Source organism: Tursiops truncatus, chromosome 7 (genome assembly GCF_011762595.2).
Source record: "Tursiops truncatus isolate mTurTru1 chromosome 7, mTurTru1.mat.Y, whole genome shotgun sequence".
Classification (NCBI taxonomy): Eukaryota; Metazoa; Chordata; class Mammalia; order Artiodactyla; family Delphinidae; genus Tursiops; species Tursiops truncatus.
Genome location: NC_047040.1, coordinates 108,148,934 through 108,164,922, shown reverse-complemented (window position 1 = coordinate 108,164,922; position 15,989 = coordinate 108,148,934). Strand labels below are relative to the sequence as shown.

At 34.5% G+C, this 15,989-nt stretch overlaps 1 protein-coding gene across 2 annotated transcripts in view; it reads left to right on the top strand.

Annotated features, from left to right (window-relative positions):
• Positions 1 to 15,989, top strand: part of MAP3K2 (mitogen-activated protein kinase kinase kinase 2) — a 98,913-nt gene that overhangs the window by 61,573 nt on the left and 21,351 nt on the right. Inside the window, exons 5-14 of one of the 2 annotated variants that reach the window (XM_019931864.3) lie at positions 692 to 791; positions 6,071 to 6,184; positions 6,357 to 6,444; positions 9,728 to 9,858; positions 10,793 to 10,872; positions 12,156 to 12,223; positions 12,400 to 12,492; positions 13,202 to 13,408; positions 14,844 to 14,992; positions 15,374 to 15,505. In XM_019931864.3, the coding sequence (XP_019787423.1) occupies positions 692 to 791; positions 6,071 to 6,184; positions 6,357 to 6,444; positions 9,728 to 9,858; positions 10,793 to 10,872; positions 12,156 to 12,223; positions 12,400 to 12,492; positions 13,202 to 13,408; positions 14,844 to 14,992; positions 15,374 to 15,505 (1,162 nt within the window). Of the gene's footprint in view, positions 1 to 691; positions 792 to 5,179; positions 5,973 to 6,070; positions 6,185 to 6,356; positions 6,445 to 9,727; positions 9,859 to 10,792; positions 10,873 to 12,155; positions 12,224 to 12,399; positions 12,493 to 13,201; positions 13,409 to 14,843; positions 14,993 to 15,373; positions 15,506 to 15,989 lie in introns of those variants that run through there. The other variant, XM_033860305.2, reaches the window with a different exon arrangement.

Here is a 15,989-nt window from a genome sequence, read left to right as displayed (position 1 = left end):
TTATTCATTGAGCACTGTTTATTGAGTACTTACTATATGCTAGGCTATGAAGGGAATAAAGTAAGTGAAATAGACATGATCCCTCCTGTTACAAAACCTACGGTCTAGTAGAGTAGTCTCCAAGCTTAGGTGCATGGTCCCCAGGGGCAACACAAGTCAATCCTTTGTGAAATACGAAAAGAATTCTAGAATTAAAAAATTTTAACTCTTTAAAGATATTTATCTGGGGGAGATGTGCTTACACGATATATATATGTGCTCAGAAATGTTGAGTTGATAAGGGTATAGGAATCAAAATTTGGATCCCTGGAGAACAGCTTTATTCTTTTTAACGGTTATGATGCATTTCATCGTATGGATGTCACATAATTAAGTTTAATCACTTTCCTCAATGAACATTTTACATTGCTCTTTTATGTTCATATAACACTTGCAGCACAAATTATAAAGTACAGAACATTTAGAGAATTTCCTTTTTATAATTTTTATTAAGATAGAACAAACTTCAGAGTTCTTGAACTTTGTGTTGAAATATTGGTGCACTTGATCAAAAATGCGCCATTGTAGTGTTTAAGTGAATGTTTACATTTTAACTTAATTTTATATTTCTCTATCCAAGCGATAACTGTTGCAAGTAAGTTATTTAACTATGCCTAAGAAAATAAAATATATAAAAATTCTGTCTATATAGAATCCTTCAGTTTCCCAGACCAGTTAAACTGGAAGATCTGAGGTCTAAAGCTAAAATTGCCTTTGGACAGTCTATGGACCTACATTATACCAATAATGAGGTAAACATGTACAGTTTAACTTTCAATAGTTCTTATTTTGGAAAACAGTGTGTTTATTTAAGAGATTGTTTTAGGATGGTTGTGCTTTTATTTGGGGCTTGATTAAGGATATGGTATTTTAGAGAGGAATAAGATAACAGAAGTAAATTTTAACTTATTAAAATGAGTTTTTTCATTGTGGAGGATATTGAAAGGTGCTACTGTGCAAATAATTGAGAATCTATTAAAGGAGGAAATATATGTATTACTTAGAGGTTTGCTGCTTATTTGTGTTTTATTTTTACTCTCTGTTCTTTATTGATGAACTCTTTTCTTTTCATACTGTATACTTGTCTACAGAGTCAACAGAGCTTTGGTAGTTGGACAGTTTAGTTAAAGCTTAAAGGATTACTTTCATGTTTTTAAGGACGTGATTAATCATCATGTTTATGTTGGGGGTCAGTACGTGTAATCTTAAGGGCTCACTGTGGCATTCAGGAGCTCTGTGTTCTGGGGAATCCCTTTTGAACCTTCTGTAAAATGTGGATTGCAAATCTCTGAGATTTCTTTCAAGTCCTGTGATCTCAGATCAAGATCTTGAGACTTAAAAAATTTTAGGGACAGTTTAGTTAATTGGTTAATTTGTTATTGTTCCCTGTCGAAAAATAGTGTTGAATTTGCCAGGCATGATGGCTATGATTTATGAATTACAGCCCCTCATGGAGTTTATAGACTTGTGGTAGAAGCAGACAGTTAATAATTGATTTGTTTAAATATGTGAAGTTCTTTGAAGGAAATGCATAAAGTGTTATGATAAAGGACAAAGGCAAGGGCAGTAGGTGTCCTGTTTAGGTAGTACTAAGGAAGAGCTGAATGAGGTGGTAATATTTAATTGTTGAGATTTGAAGTATGAAAAGCCAACCCTGCAAAGAGTTTGAGGGGAACAACATTCCTGACAGAGAGAGCAGCTTGAGAGCAGAGCACACAGAGATCCTAAGATGGAAAAGACTTGTGTGTCAGGAGTAGAAAAAGTGTCAGTGGGAATGGAGTGACAGTGGAAAGTTCAGTAAAAATTAATTTGAGAAAATGTGAAAGTACTTTGCAAATGTTAAAGCATTGTGCTAATAAAAATATTTGAAATATTAGATTTTCAAATGAATTATTGTTATTTTAAAGCAAAAGAACATGCTAATGTAGCTTGTCTAAAGAAACCACTTATAGCTGAAAGTGGAAAATATTTTGATAAAGTAAAAATCCATATCCAAATAATATTTCTGAACAAAGTGATGAGTATTATACTGTGGTAATACCTTAAAATGTTATTTTTCAAATACTTTTTTGGGTTTTCAGTTAGCCATGAACACCTCTTGTTGCCTGGCCCTATCATGATACTTGTTTCTGTTTGTGCTGGCCTGATTTCCATCTGCCAGCCCCTGAGACGCTGAGGGCTTTTCAGAGGTATGGCTGAAGGGTGTAAGCTGAAGTACATATGGCGGTGGGGAATTGGGATTGGCGATATGAGGCTCAAGGATGTGGTGGGAGGTGGGGATGGATGGGCCCCACTTACCCACGGTGGTAACTAGCTGGATAGGATACCCTTTATGGGGCTCCTTCTCTCCCCTGTCTTCCCCGTTCCCCGATCAGTGTTTCCTAGTATCTTTTATAAACATACTTGAATCTTTATCTCATGTTATGATTCTGAGGAACCCAGTTATATCTTTGTTTTGGTGTTGTTTGGTCTAAAATTGTATCATGGAAAACTTTCAAATGCCAAGATACATTGACTACAATATTGTCTTGATCTGTGAGCTTAGTAGTTCTGTCAAGAAAAATGAAGTTAGTTTGACATGATTTGTTCATATTGTACCTGTCTGAGCTCCTAAAATTGCTGTTTCCTTTCTGAGTTCTCCCAATTTGTTTATAGGCATACCTTGGAGATACTGCAGGTTCAGTTCCAGACCACTACAATAAAGTGACTATTGCAATGCAACTAGTCACATGAATTGTTTGGTTTCCCAGTGCATATAAAAGTTATGCTTACATTATAATATAGTCTTTTAAATGTGCAATAGCATTATGTCTAAAAGAAAATCTTAATGATACTTTTATTGCTAAAAAATTCTAACCATCGTCTTAGCCTTCAGCAAACTGTAATCTTTTTGTAATAGTAACATCAAAGATCACTGATCATAGATCACCATAACAATTATAATAATAATGAAAAAGTTTGAAATATTTGGAAGAATTACCAAAATGTGACACAGAGACATAAGGGGAGTAAATGCTGTTGGAGAAATGGTGCCAGTAGACTTGCGGCAGGGGTGCCACAGACCTTCAATTTGTAAAAAATACGGTATCTGAAGTGCAGTAAAGTGAAGCACACTAAAACAAGGGGTGCCTGCGTATAATTTTTTCTAGGGCTTTCTTGAGGATTGACATCAAGCTAATTGATCTGTAGTTTTAGGAACCCTCTCCCATTGTCTAAAAATTGGAAAATTTTCTTTTTCTCATGCTTTCTAAAGGATTTCTGAGAGTGGTTTTGCCATTATGCTGGGTGGCCTCTTGGCAGAAATGTGGTGGAGGAGGCATTGGGGTAACATTACATTGTTTAAAATTGTCTTGCAACTCTGAGTTTCTGTGAGAATCTGTGATTCTGTAAGTTAACCATGTCCTGATTCACGTCATGACAAGCCCAGGGCATGTCCTTGGACATTGGGGGCACTAGGGAAAGACTTAACAAAGGGTATTAGTTTCGTGGACTTGTAGACAAGCTAAAAACTCATTTAGACTGCTTGTTTTTCCAGTTCTATATTTTTTTGTCGTGTGATATAAAATCCTCTGTTCTAAAAGACTATAAACTTCTGGTTTGCCAGAATTGAAACAAGCAAATTTAAGCTGGGATTGGTTGGATCTGTGAGTTAGGCTACTCTTTATCTAATAAAGTGTCGGGTTTGTGTGTATTGTCAGAGGAGATAAATGCAGGCAAAAGTAAGTGGGTTTTCTAAGACCTTTTCCATTTTAGATAGGTAGAGGAGGACAAGCCTTTTTATGGGCAGTTTTCATGTTTCACTATGTAAAGTTAGGAAGATAATTAACTTATTTCAAACTTAGGTTCTATTTAACGGGGTTTTGGACTTAATTTTTAGTTTCCTTTCCAGAAATGATTTTTATTAACATACAACTGGATTTATCAGTAATAAGCCAGAGGCAAATAGATTTTATGAATGAGGCCAAAATGAATTTACCAAGCAGGGAAATATTGGGTGACTTATTTAGTATAATTTAGGTAGGGTGGGACTTGTTCGTGACTTTTAGTCCTTGTTTTAAAATTTGTAATAAGTGATCTCAGCACATATGAGGGATTACATCAGCGATATAGACAGTAGTCCAGGCTGCCACTCCAGGTACTCCAGAATGTCCAGATTTCACTTTCGTAAGCTAAAGAAGAGCGGAATCATTTATGTTCATACTTTGTTACTGTGATTTAAATTAGTGTCTTTTCCTTCCAAAGCAGCAGTATCTTGGAGAAGTAAACAATCCAATTATAAATAATGTGTAGCTAAAGTAAACATTCAGGTTTCCCCCTAAATGAAAAGTTGGCAGAACAATCCTCTTCATTGCTTTAAAATGTTCTCTAGTGCTTAAAATATAATTTACAAACTATTAAAGATGGGAACAAGGTGTACCAATATGGCTCATGATTGATAGGAAAATGAAAGGAATTTAATTAAGTAGATCAGACTTGTTCTATGATACCAAACAGTTAATATTCTTTTTTTTATTAGAAAAAAATTCTCACAGAGAAAAAAAGGCCTGATAGTAGCTAAATTGTGACAGTATAAAACTAGCTATATGAACAGAAATCGGGAGTATAATTTCAAGTACAGAGTAAGGAAATGTAAGCAGATTGTATGATGTAATTCACATTAGTTCTGCTTTGTATTTGTGTCTGGCAGCCTTTCTTAAAACAAGGAATAGTTTTCATAAAGAAATCTATGGAGAATGAATGCACACCATGTCAGCTAGTGGGTTTGGGTGCAGATGAAGCTTTTACCCTATGATCTTTATTAAACAATATTTACCAAGTATTTGGTTTTTGATGTGCTCTGTGTTCATTGCTGGCTTAGGGGCGGAGTCCTTACCCGCAAGGTATTTGTACTGTAGAGGACCCTTAACTAACTATGCCTTTACGTTTGATTGGCTTATATACAGTGTTAGTTAGTGCCGGCTCACAAGTATGGAACATGTTCACTTGCTTTTATTCCGTCCTTTCCGTGAAACAGAATGTACTTTGAAGATTATTGACAAAGTCATCTTAAGCTACTAAGTTTACTTTTTTTTTTTTTTTTTTGGTGGTACGCGGGCCTCTCACTGCTGTGGCCTCTCCTGTTGCGGGGCACAGGCTCCGGACGCGCAGGCCCAGTGACTATGGCTCACGGGCCCAGCCGCTCCGCGGCATGTGGGATCCTCCCGACCGGGGCACGAACCCACGTCCCCCGCATCAGCAGGCGGACGCTCAACCACTATGCCACCAGGGAAGCCCCTAAATTTACTATTTTAAAAAAAGAAGTATTTTGTTTAGTAGTATGAATCATGCTTTTTCCACACAGGCTGTTCAGGTGCTTTTGTCCCTTATAACATCTGATCCATGAGAGGACTAATGAAAGCAAATTTCAGCATTCAGGGGTTACTGTAGGATGGCTCACCCATTTAGCTTACTTGTTTTAGACTGTAGTGGTCAAGTCAGAGATAAGACTGCCAGGTAGGCTGTAGATTGCAGGTACATTACTGGTGGCACCCCTCCACGGCATCCGTCACTGATGCTCATTGTATTTTGTATGTTGGTAAGCATACCGGGTGAGGACGAGAATCTGTGGTTGCTATAAGAAAAGTAAAACTTTCATCAATGCAGATAAAAGAGAGTACTTTTATTTTACGTAGTTTTTGTGTATGTTCCTTAATGCTGTTTTGAGGTGAAGATATTATAACTTAAGTTTAATAATATTATGGAAATATCCTAGAAAACTGATCTTTAATCTTTAAATGTGTTTTCTAGAAGAATTTAATGTTCAGTAAAGAAAAAAAAATTATTAATCCATATTCATTTTATGATTTTAGTGATGGTAGGATGGGAAGAGCAAAACAATCTAGATAACATGTATTCATTCAGAATTTCATTATCCTGACAAATCAAAGAGCAAGGTATTTTGAGATTTATAATTCCATAGTAATGGAGATGCTCCTGGGAGGACTTGACCTGGTGAGATGGCTGCACAATTCCTATGTTCCCTTTTGTTTAGTTGGTGATTCCATTAACCACCCAAGATGACTTGGACAAAGCTGTGGAACTGCTGGATCGTAGTATTCATATGAAGAGCCTCAAAATATTACTTGTAATAAATGGAAGTACACAGGTATGAATTGGGATTTTGTTTTTTCAGTGAGGATTATAGGATTTATGCTTGTAAAAGTCAATATATGAAACATAGTTACCTAGAATGCCTGGGTTATATTTGGTAGGGGAAAGGAGTCTGATTAAAGCCCTAAAGGGGAAGAATAGCATGAATCTTCTTTTTTTCTTCGTAGGCTACTAATTTAGAGCCATTGCCATCACTAGAAGATTTGGATAACACAGTATTTGGAGCAGAGAGGAAAAAAAGACTTTCTATAGTAGGTAAGAAAGCTAGCGTCGAAATCATGAAATGGGTGATTTCTTGGTTTCATCTCCAACCTTTAAGGTAGGGCAACACCTAAACATAATCCTGATAAATAGCAGCCTATCTCTGTACTCTTTGTAATTTAGTTCAGTTAACTATGTTCTGGTATCTGATGTCCCTTGAAAAGTTAATGTCAAGTATTACACGATTAGCAGTCTCCAGTTTAAATATTTCCTTTCTTAAGATACCCAGGGTATTTTGATGTTTAACAAGTTATAAGGAAACCTCAAGAGCGTTTTAATTTATAAATAAGCTGAAGGGAAAAAAATTAAAAGAAGTAATTCTAACATATTAAAATTAATGGATGGACTAAGTTCATAAACCTTTCTCTAAGTTTTAGTTATTGCCAAGAATGCTACCAAAATAAAGATTGCTAAGAATTTCCAGATTATGTTTTATAATTACTTTATTAGTCATTAAAAATACACTTATATTTACGTTTATGGTAAAAAGAAAAACGGATCCTGTGTGCTTTTTTTTTTTTTTTTTTTTTTTTTTTTAAGGAGGCCTATTAGAGAGGCATAGGCTGGGCAGAGGTGCTCTGAACTCCCCAGTTCTGTGCATCTTCTTCAATTTGTATAAAACATTGATAATCTACATTTTTATATGATAAAAACATTTCATTGCTCGAAAATGGGTATTGAAGATAGCATGAAAACATATATGAGGGATGGATTTAAAGGGGGAAGTAGGAGACATAAAACAGATGAATAGGGAGGAAGCAGGAAGGGAATCTAAGACTGGTGATAGAAGAGGATTGTTAGTAATGAAAGAAAAGATTAAATTAGCATGTGAACCAATCAGAAAATCTGTTATTCATCTTCTGTTTTGGTACCCAAAAGCTTTTTTACGACTACTTCCTTCTAAGTGTCTGTCTTTTGTCTTACTTTGGGTTTCAGAAGTGTTGGAAGTATGAACAGCAGAGATAATATACAAGTAAAATAAAAATTGCTTGTCTTCATTTGGATGTATTTTGATATAATTTAAATTTTTGATGAAAGAACATTAGGGGTACCTGAATTCAAATTCCAGCTCTATAATTAACCTGAGACCAATAACATTGTCCTCATCTTTAAATCATGGGATTGTTGTAGCAGTCAATTGAGAGAACACTTTTTTTTCTTTTTAATAAATTTATTTATTTTTGGCTGCATTGGGTCTTCATTGCTGCGCATGGGCTTTCTCTAGGTGCGGTGAGTGGGGGCTACTCTTCCTGGTGGTGCCTGGGCTTCTCATTGTGGTGGCTTCTCTTGTTGCAGAGCACGGGGCTCTAGGTGCACGGGCTTCAGTAGTTGTGGCGCAAGGGCTCAGTAGTTGTGGCGCACGGGCTCTAGAGCGCAGGCCCAGTAGTTGTGGTGCATGGGCTTAGTTGCTCCGCGGCATGTGGGATCTTCCCAGACCCAGGCTCAAACCTGTGTCCCCTGCATTGGCAAGCGGATTCTTAACCACTGCACCACCAGGGAAGTCCCTGAGAGAACACTTTTAAACTACATTTTGCTTTTCAAACTAGAAAGCATGACTATTATTAATCATACATTTCTTTATCCTTTTTCTTATCATTATAGTACCTATCATTTTAAAGTAAAAAATTGCTAATTCATCTTAGTTGCATTAGACAGAACAAGCTAAATACATTAGTTAAATTGACATTTTAAATTCATTTTGATTTAAAACTGTACTGAATGTCTCACTCTTATTCTACTAATAAATATTCTTGTTTGACTTCAGTGCCAGCATAAGAAGAAACTGGAAATTGTAAAGTATAAAATTTACTAGTCTTTTCTTGGCACCTCTTTAAACTTGAAATGGCTTTGATAGATATGACCATTATCTTTTTTCCTTATTTATTGATCATTATCTCCTTCAATTATTTTTACAAAAGATAGAGGAAGAACTTCCTTTGGGATGGGAGTATATGCTGGTGTGGAGGTTTTGACCAAGAGTGCATTGGTATACCTATTAATAACAAAGGTTCAAAAAAATGGGTTATCAAGTAAGAAGATGAAGAAATTTTCTAAGCTTTTTTTCTTCCTTGTCTGCTTCAAATAATGAGTATATTTATCTTCGTTTATAAATAGGGGCGTATGGAAGAAATAAAAATATTAGGGACATTGTGATCATAGTTGTTACAAAGCCCACATCAACCACTGACTCAATAGTTCCTAATAATTTTGGAGTCCCGTGTAGAAAAATTATCTTTTTCATGCGTATCTCTTGATAATCATTTTGTTCTCTTTCTCCCTATCTCTTCACTAACAAATGCCGACACGTATTTACAGTGACCCCTTACATGAGGCAAAAGCCTTTTTTGCTTTAAATCTGACCAGAACTCAAATGCTCACATGATTTCATCATATCGTTTTTATAGTTTAATTTCAAAAAATGAGGAAAGCTGAGAAAACTATGTTAATAAACATAGCATAATTAGACGAACTGTATTAGATTCTCTAATTTTCTAAAGTATGAATAAATTTAAATTCCAGGAATATGGCTTGCCACCAAAAGCCTAATTTTAAGTACCCAAGAATAAAGTCCAGGATTCCAAATTGGAAACATTCTAATGTTGACTAAATGACTAAGAAGTAACCTCACTTTAGGTTTCTAAAGATTAAAGAGAGGCAATGGAAAGAACATCATGTAGACAGATGTGCACAGCATATGTTCATTATGAATAATTTTGCCATCACAACACCCTTGCAAAGGAGAGATTTAGTCCCATGTTTACAGATGAGGAAACAGGTTCATGGCGATTGGATAACTTTCCCAAAGACGCAGAGCTGGTAAATAACTGGAACTGAGATTTAAATTGAGGTTAGACTGTAAAGCCCATATTCTTTCCACTACATCATGATGCCTTCCATAAATTACATTAAAGGGTAACATATACCAGGGTACAGGTGACCTTTGGAAGTGCAGAAGCAGTGGCATTTATCTAAAAATCTTTATTATCAATACAATACTCATAATGCAGTTGTCAGCAGTCAGAAGAACATACCACCTAATAAATACATGTGAATATTACAATAAGGTTAATGATTACAGTAGGCGGGAGTTTAGGAAGGAATAAAAACATTTGAAGTTTTACAGACAAGAGTGCTCTGATAAGCTTTAATAAAAACTAGATTTCAGTTGCTAAAAGCATTCGTATTATAGTCCAGAAATTTTGAGTGTATATTTAATTAAAACAAGAATTGGTTCCCTGCTGGAATTTATAAAATCATATAATTTTTCTCCTTTGAGGTCCCACTAGTAGAGATAGAAGCTCCCCTCCCCCTGGATACATTCCAGATGAATTACACCAGGTTGCCCGGAATGGGTCATTTACCAGTATCAACAGTGAAGGAGAGTTCATTCCAGAGAGCATGGACCAAGTAAGCAAAATTTGGATGTGGTTTTTAATTTCATTTAAAGGGATGTTGTCAGGGAATAGTGTGGTTTGGCAGGTATATGGAGGAGGGGGTATTTGTTTTACCTCTTCTCCAATCCCATATCTTCCTTTATAAGCGAACAAAATAGTAGAAATATAGGAAAAACCCCACTAATTTACATGTGTCTGTGTGCATTCATGTATAAAGAAAGGTGGAATAAGTCTGATTTTCTTATGTTGCTCATCCATAAGTGAATGAATGCATTTGTTTATAATCCTGGGATTAACATTCGGATTTTTTTAAATTAACATTTGAAAGACACAGTAAAACTGTAAATATTTAACTTTGTGAAGCTGAGGTTTGTCTACTTCCTAAAACATTTAAAAATGTTTTTTAAAGTTTTGTGGTATTGAAGTATTTTCATGGATTTGCTATTGTTTTCTCAACATTAAATTGGCTGCTTATATTATTACAGGAGTTTACATTTTCTAATAATGTAGCAGTCATGGTGTCATTTGTTTCAATTTGGGTGGTGCCTTTGTTCAGTTTTCAGTAAACAAAATTATGTGAAGTGTTTTAGCTTTTAATTATTTAGATAATAATCCAGAGAGAAAGAAATAGAAAATTCCTATTTTTCTGTTAGGAAATTTTGAAGTTGTAGCCTACCTACAAGGACAACTACTTTTAAAACATTTAAAAATGAATAACTCTGGGGATGACTGCTGTTGGATATGGATTTTCTTTTTTGGGTACTGAAAGTGTTCTGAGATTATGGTGAGGGTTATACATTCTCAGTATTAACCACTGAACTGCACTGTATGCTTTAAGTGGGTGAATTTTATGATACATGAATTATATCTCAATAAAGCTGTTTTTAAAAAACAGTAACTTCTGGTTATATCATGCAGACTCAAGGTGGACCCATTTATTTTTCTAGATGCTGGACCCATTATCTTTAAGCAGCCCTGAAAATTCTGGCTCAGGAAGTTGTCCATCACTTGATAGCCCTCTGGATGGGTAATGTTGATTGTAGTTTTTGGTTTTTAATATATGTGGGTAAATATGCATATATATAACATGTCGAAGTATCAACTCTTCTGTGTTACATTCAGAGGAATGTAGTTGATACTCATCTATACTTATGGCAAATTGATTTTTTCAGTTTGGACAAATTTCTTAACTTCATGGGCTCAGTATCTTTTTTAGTTAAAATGATATCTGATTATAATATTCTAAGTTTCTTGCTAAATTGTGTTTGAAACTAAAGGCAAACTTAGAATTTATGTACGTTTACTTTTAAACCTGTGTTGGTGAAACTGCTGTCAAATTTTTCATAATAGGTTTTGTTTTGGAGATTCTTGAGTTGTTGCACCTGTTGAGGATTACGTTCATTCTGGCACCAAATTATAAATAACATATATTCTTGGTAGTTATGTCCCAGTATTTTGGTCAATTAAAGTTTAAGTACTTTTGTGAGACAGCTGTTCAGGAATATAAGCTGGGACAAGTTGCATCTGAATTTTTGGTTACAAGTGCTCCCTCTCTCTTGGTCTCAGTCGGACAGTGTTCACCTGTAGCATGCAAAGTCAATATCTTTATTAAGATCATGACCTATTTAATATCTGGAATTGCTCTATGAAAGCAAATTTGGAAAATATGACTAATATTGTATGGAACTTCACGTTTAATTTTTTGTTACCCATATACATGAAACCTTTGTCTGTGCCCATGTCTATCTCAAGATAGATATTTAAAACATTTAAGAAATTCAGGGAAATTGTGTTATGAAAGCTATATATTGAGTACTTAATATTTGAAAGACAGTGTCCTGAGGTAGATAAGTATAAAATTGATGAGTTAGACATTATTATCTCCTTGTTATAAATGCAGAAATAGTCTCAGAAAGGTGATTTGCCAAGGTTGCAATAGCTAGTTTAAGTGGCAGAGCTAGGATTGAAACACAGGTGTTTCCATGCATCTGTAATTCCAAAATATATCATTCTTACCACTGTACTCTGTGGGTTAATTTTAAAAGCCAGGCTTTTTGCGGTGCATGTACCAAATAAGTGTTTGAAAAGAAGTTCCCCCTTTCTCAGTTAATGTTTCAGAGAGAGCATATATATGTGTATATATATGTATGTGTGTGTGTATATATGTATGTGTACATAAAATATGTTGTTTTGTATATGTATGTATGTATATATACACATACATACAGATAGATACTGGTATCGCATAAAGATTTTTTTTAATGCCTTAAATATTTTGTCTTAAAATAACAAGACTTTTTCTACTTTTAGAGAGAGCTATCCAAAATCACGAATGCCTAGGGCCCAGAGCTACCCAGATAATCATCAGGAATTTTCAGGTTAGACTGTTCACATTCTAAATGTTTAAATGTTATGTCATTGAATAATCTTTTGGCTGGGAGGGCAAGGGAACTTTTTTAAATAATCAAATAAAAATGAGTAAATGTGTTTTTCATCATTGGAAATATTTGACTTTTGTATAACTTGTATACAACTTTCTTGTGTGTCTTAATAGACTATGATAACCCTATCTTTGAGAAATTTGGAAAAGGAGGAACATATCCAAGAAGGTATCATGTTTCATATCATCATCAAGACTATAATGATGGTAAGTTTATTAGATCAAAGAACACAACAGTTTGTTAAAAATCTCAGAAACAATAAAAAAAAACTTGTTCCTGTATCACTTAGTTTTCTGCTTAAAACTTTTTTTAAAGATATTGGATCATAATTAAAACTACAATAACAGCTTTATGCCAACTTACCTCATAATACTTATCTTTCCCTTAGAAAAAAGAAAGGAGTAGTTAAAAATGGTATTAATTAGAAAATTATTCCTTGATGTTGAAATGCATACTTGCATTGTCCTCTTAAGGAAAAAAAATTGCTGCCTATAAACTTTGCAATTTTTATTTTGTATTTTAAATCATTATTGGAAATAAGAATAAATATATTTTTTCTCCTTTTTATACAAAACTGAGGGAGTTCTATGCTTTTATGAATGTGTGTGTGTTAACATAAGAGGTTATTTGAATTTATATTCAGATTCTGTTTCTTTTTTCCCCACTTTTCTTTTCTGCTTTCACTTTTCTTTGTATTTTTATTTTTTACTTCATGATTCAGTGTTAACAAAGATATTTCTTCGCACTCTTAAAAAATACTATTCTTTTTAAGTTTAAAACATATAATCATATAATTGCTGTTTTAGTTTCTTAGCCTAGTCACAGAACAAATTTCTCTTATGTTACAAATTTTAAATACTTTTAATTATAATATATTAATAAAAGTTGCAAGGTAATTCTGTTTTCACTCTGTAGGTCGTAAAACTTTTCCAAGAGCTAGAAGGACCCAGGGGACCAGCTTCCGGTCTCCTGTGAGTTTCAGTCCTACAGACCACTCCTTAAGCACTAGTAGTGGAAGCAGTATCTATACCCCAGAGTATGATGAGAGTCGAATAAGAAGAAGGGGAAGTGACATAGACAATCCTACTTTGACTGTAATGGACATCAGCCCACCCAGCCGCTGTGAGTAATAGAAATTGGCATAGTGAAATGTGTAGCAGAGCCTTTGCAGAATTTTATAGTATTAAAAAAGAATAAATACCAAGCCAGTCTTCACAGGGAGACCAGAATCTCAAAAGAGGTAATAAAAATGGTATTTCTAAAGGTGGTTGTAATGTCAGGAATAAGCATGGTATTACTGCTATTACTTTAAATGATTCTGTCCTTTGCTTTTATTAGGAAAATTGTTACCAATTAGTCATTCATTCATTCATTCCACATATCCTTATTGAGTGCTTAGCTCTGAGATTTTAAATATGGCCTCTAAGGTGTAATCTAATGGGGATAATGATGTGCATAGGAATTCACCAGTTAAGGAGGTGACATGTGCAAGAGGCCATGATATTTTCTGAAAATGGGGAATAGTTCATCTTTGGCTGAAGTAGAGGGTATCTTACTTGAAACAGTGGAAGTAGAATTAGAATGGTAACTAAGGCCGGATTGTAAAGTATTTGAACTTTATCATGTAAGCAATGTATAAAAGATTCATGCTCAAAGATATTTATTGCAACAATATTTTTATACTCTGAATTCCTCTCTCTTGTGCTAGTGTTGTCATACTTTACTTTCACATCTGTGACTCGCACTACATTGCTGCTATTTTTGCCTTAGACAACTATATTTTAAAGTGATTAAAAATAGGAGAAGAATGTCTTTTAAATATACCTCCAGTTTATTTCTGTAGATCTTTATGTAGATCCAAGATTCTGTCAGGTATCAAATTCCTTTTGCCCGAAGAATTGTTTTTAACCTTTTCTTGTAGTACGAGTCTACTGGTAATAAATTCTTTCAGCTTTTGTTTGTTTGAAAAACTCATATTTCTCCTTTATTTGTGAAAGATATATTTTTCTGAGTATAGAGTTCTGGGCAATTTTTTTTTTCTTCCAGCACTTTAAAGTTATTTCTCCATTGTCTTCTGGCTTGTATACTTTCTGAGGAGAAGTCTGCTGTATTTCTTATCTTTATTCCTCTGTATATAGTGTGCTTTTCCCCCCACTGGCTGCTTTCAAGATTTCCTCTTGTTAGAATGAGAGCGATGGTCTTTCCAGCTTTCTACATTGTAGGCAGTTGAAAAACTAATTACAGATATTACTGCAATAAAGGTTAGAAGTAGTGCATCTTACATAATCAGTGGCATCTTAAATTGAGTGAAAGATGCTATTACGTTTATAATCAGGTGAAAAAAAATCTCATTGGAAAAAATTAGTCATAGGGATCCGAACCTTGTTTGGATTTAGAATTCTTACAGTTTTCAAAGATGATGATCATTATGAATTTGGATGAACATGATTTTCCCTTAATATCCAAGCATATTCAATTAAGGATATCAATAATGCAGTAGTCCTTAACCATTGTGTGCCATTGGGCTATTCCATTTTAAGAAAATGTTCTTTTTTAGCACCTCGTGCTCCAACCAACTGGAGATTGGGCAAGCTGCTTGGCCAGGGAGCCTTTGGCAGGGTCTACCTCTGTTATGATGTTGATACAGGAAGAGAATTGGCTGTTAAGCAAGTTCAGTTTGACCCAGATAGCCCTGAGACCAGCAAGGTAAGAATCACTGCATAAGCTACTTTGTCACATTATAAGAAGCATTTTTACTAAAATAAGTATAACACATAATAGAATTTTTTGTTTTTCCTCAATGCAAATTATTTGCAAAAAATATAGATAACTAGATATGTTTGTTTACTTTGTACTATGGATTTTTCTCTTTTAGTACTCAGTTATATTCCTAATGTGATTTAGTGTTGCTTTAGCATACCATCAAGGACTGTTACAAAAGTTATTATTGTTTAGAGACTTTAAAATGTTTATTCCTTAGGAAGTGAAAATTTCAGATTGAAATCACCTTGATGGTCCATGAAGTTAGAATTTTTTTGCTTTTACTAGCAATGCTGTAAAGACTTAACAGTGAGTTCTGTCTTTCAGGAAGTAAATGCACTGGAGTGTGAAATTCAGTTGTTGAAAAACTTGCTGCATGAGCGAATTGTTCAGTATTATGGCTGTTTGAGGGATCCCCAAGAAAAAACACTTTCCATATTTATGGAATATATGCCAGGGGTAAGTTAGTACATCCTTTGAAAATAGAGATATTCTGTTTAAAGTCTTAGTTGAGAATAAAGAAAAACAACAAAACTTTGATTATAAAATGTTAAGGACATTTTGGAAGAGTTTTAAATGAGAACTGGGTAATATAATTTTATTTTCTGTCTTCTTCATCTATCTTTGTATTTTTTAACTTGTTTTTTAAAAATACTAAAGTATACTAAAATAGGTTACAGACATCATAGCAGTCTATACTCAGATTTCCCTAAATGCCCTAAAAATAACCTGTAATAACTGGTTTATCCAAACCAGGACTCAGTCCAGGACCACACATTACATTTTGCTGCTATGTCTCTTATTCCTCTTTTAATCTAGAACAGTTTTAGGTGACAGATTTGACAAAGAGACCAAACTATTGGTGCTTTGTGACCACCTCGAGGGGTGGGATAGAGAGGGTGGGAGGAAGACGCAAGAGGGAGGAGATATGGGGATATACACA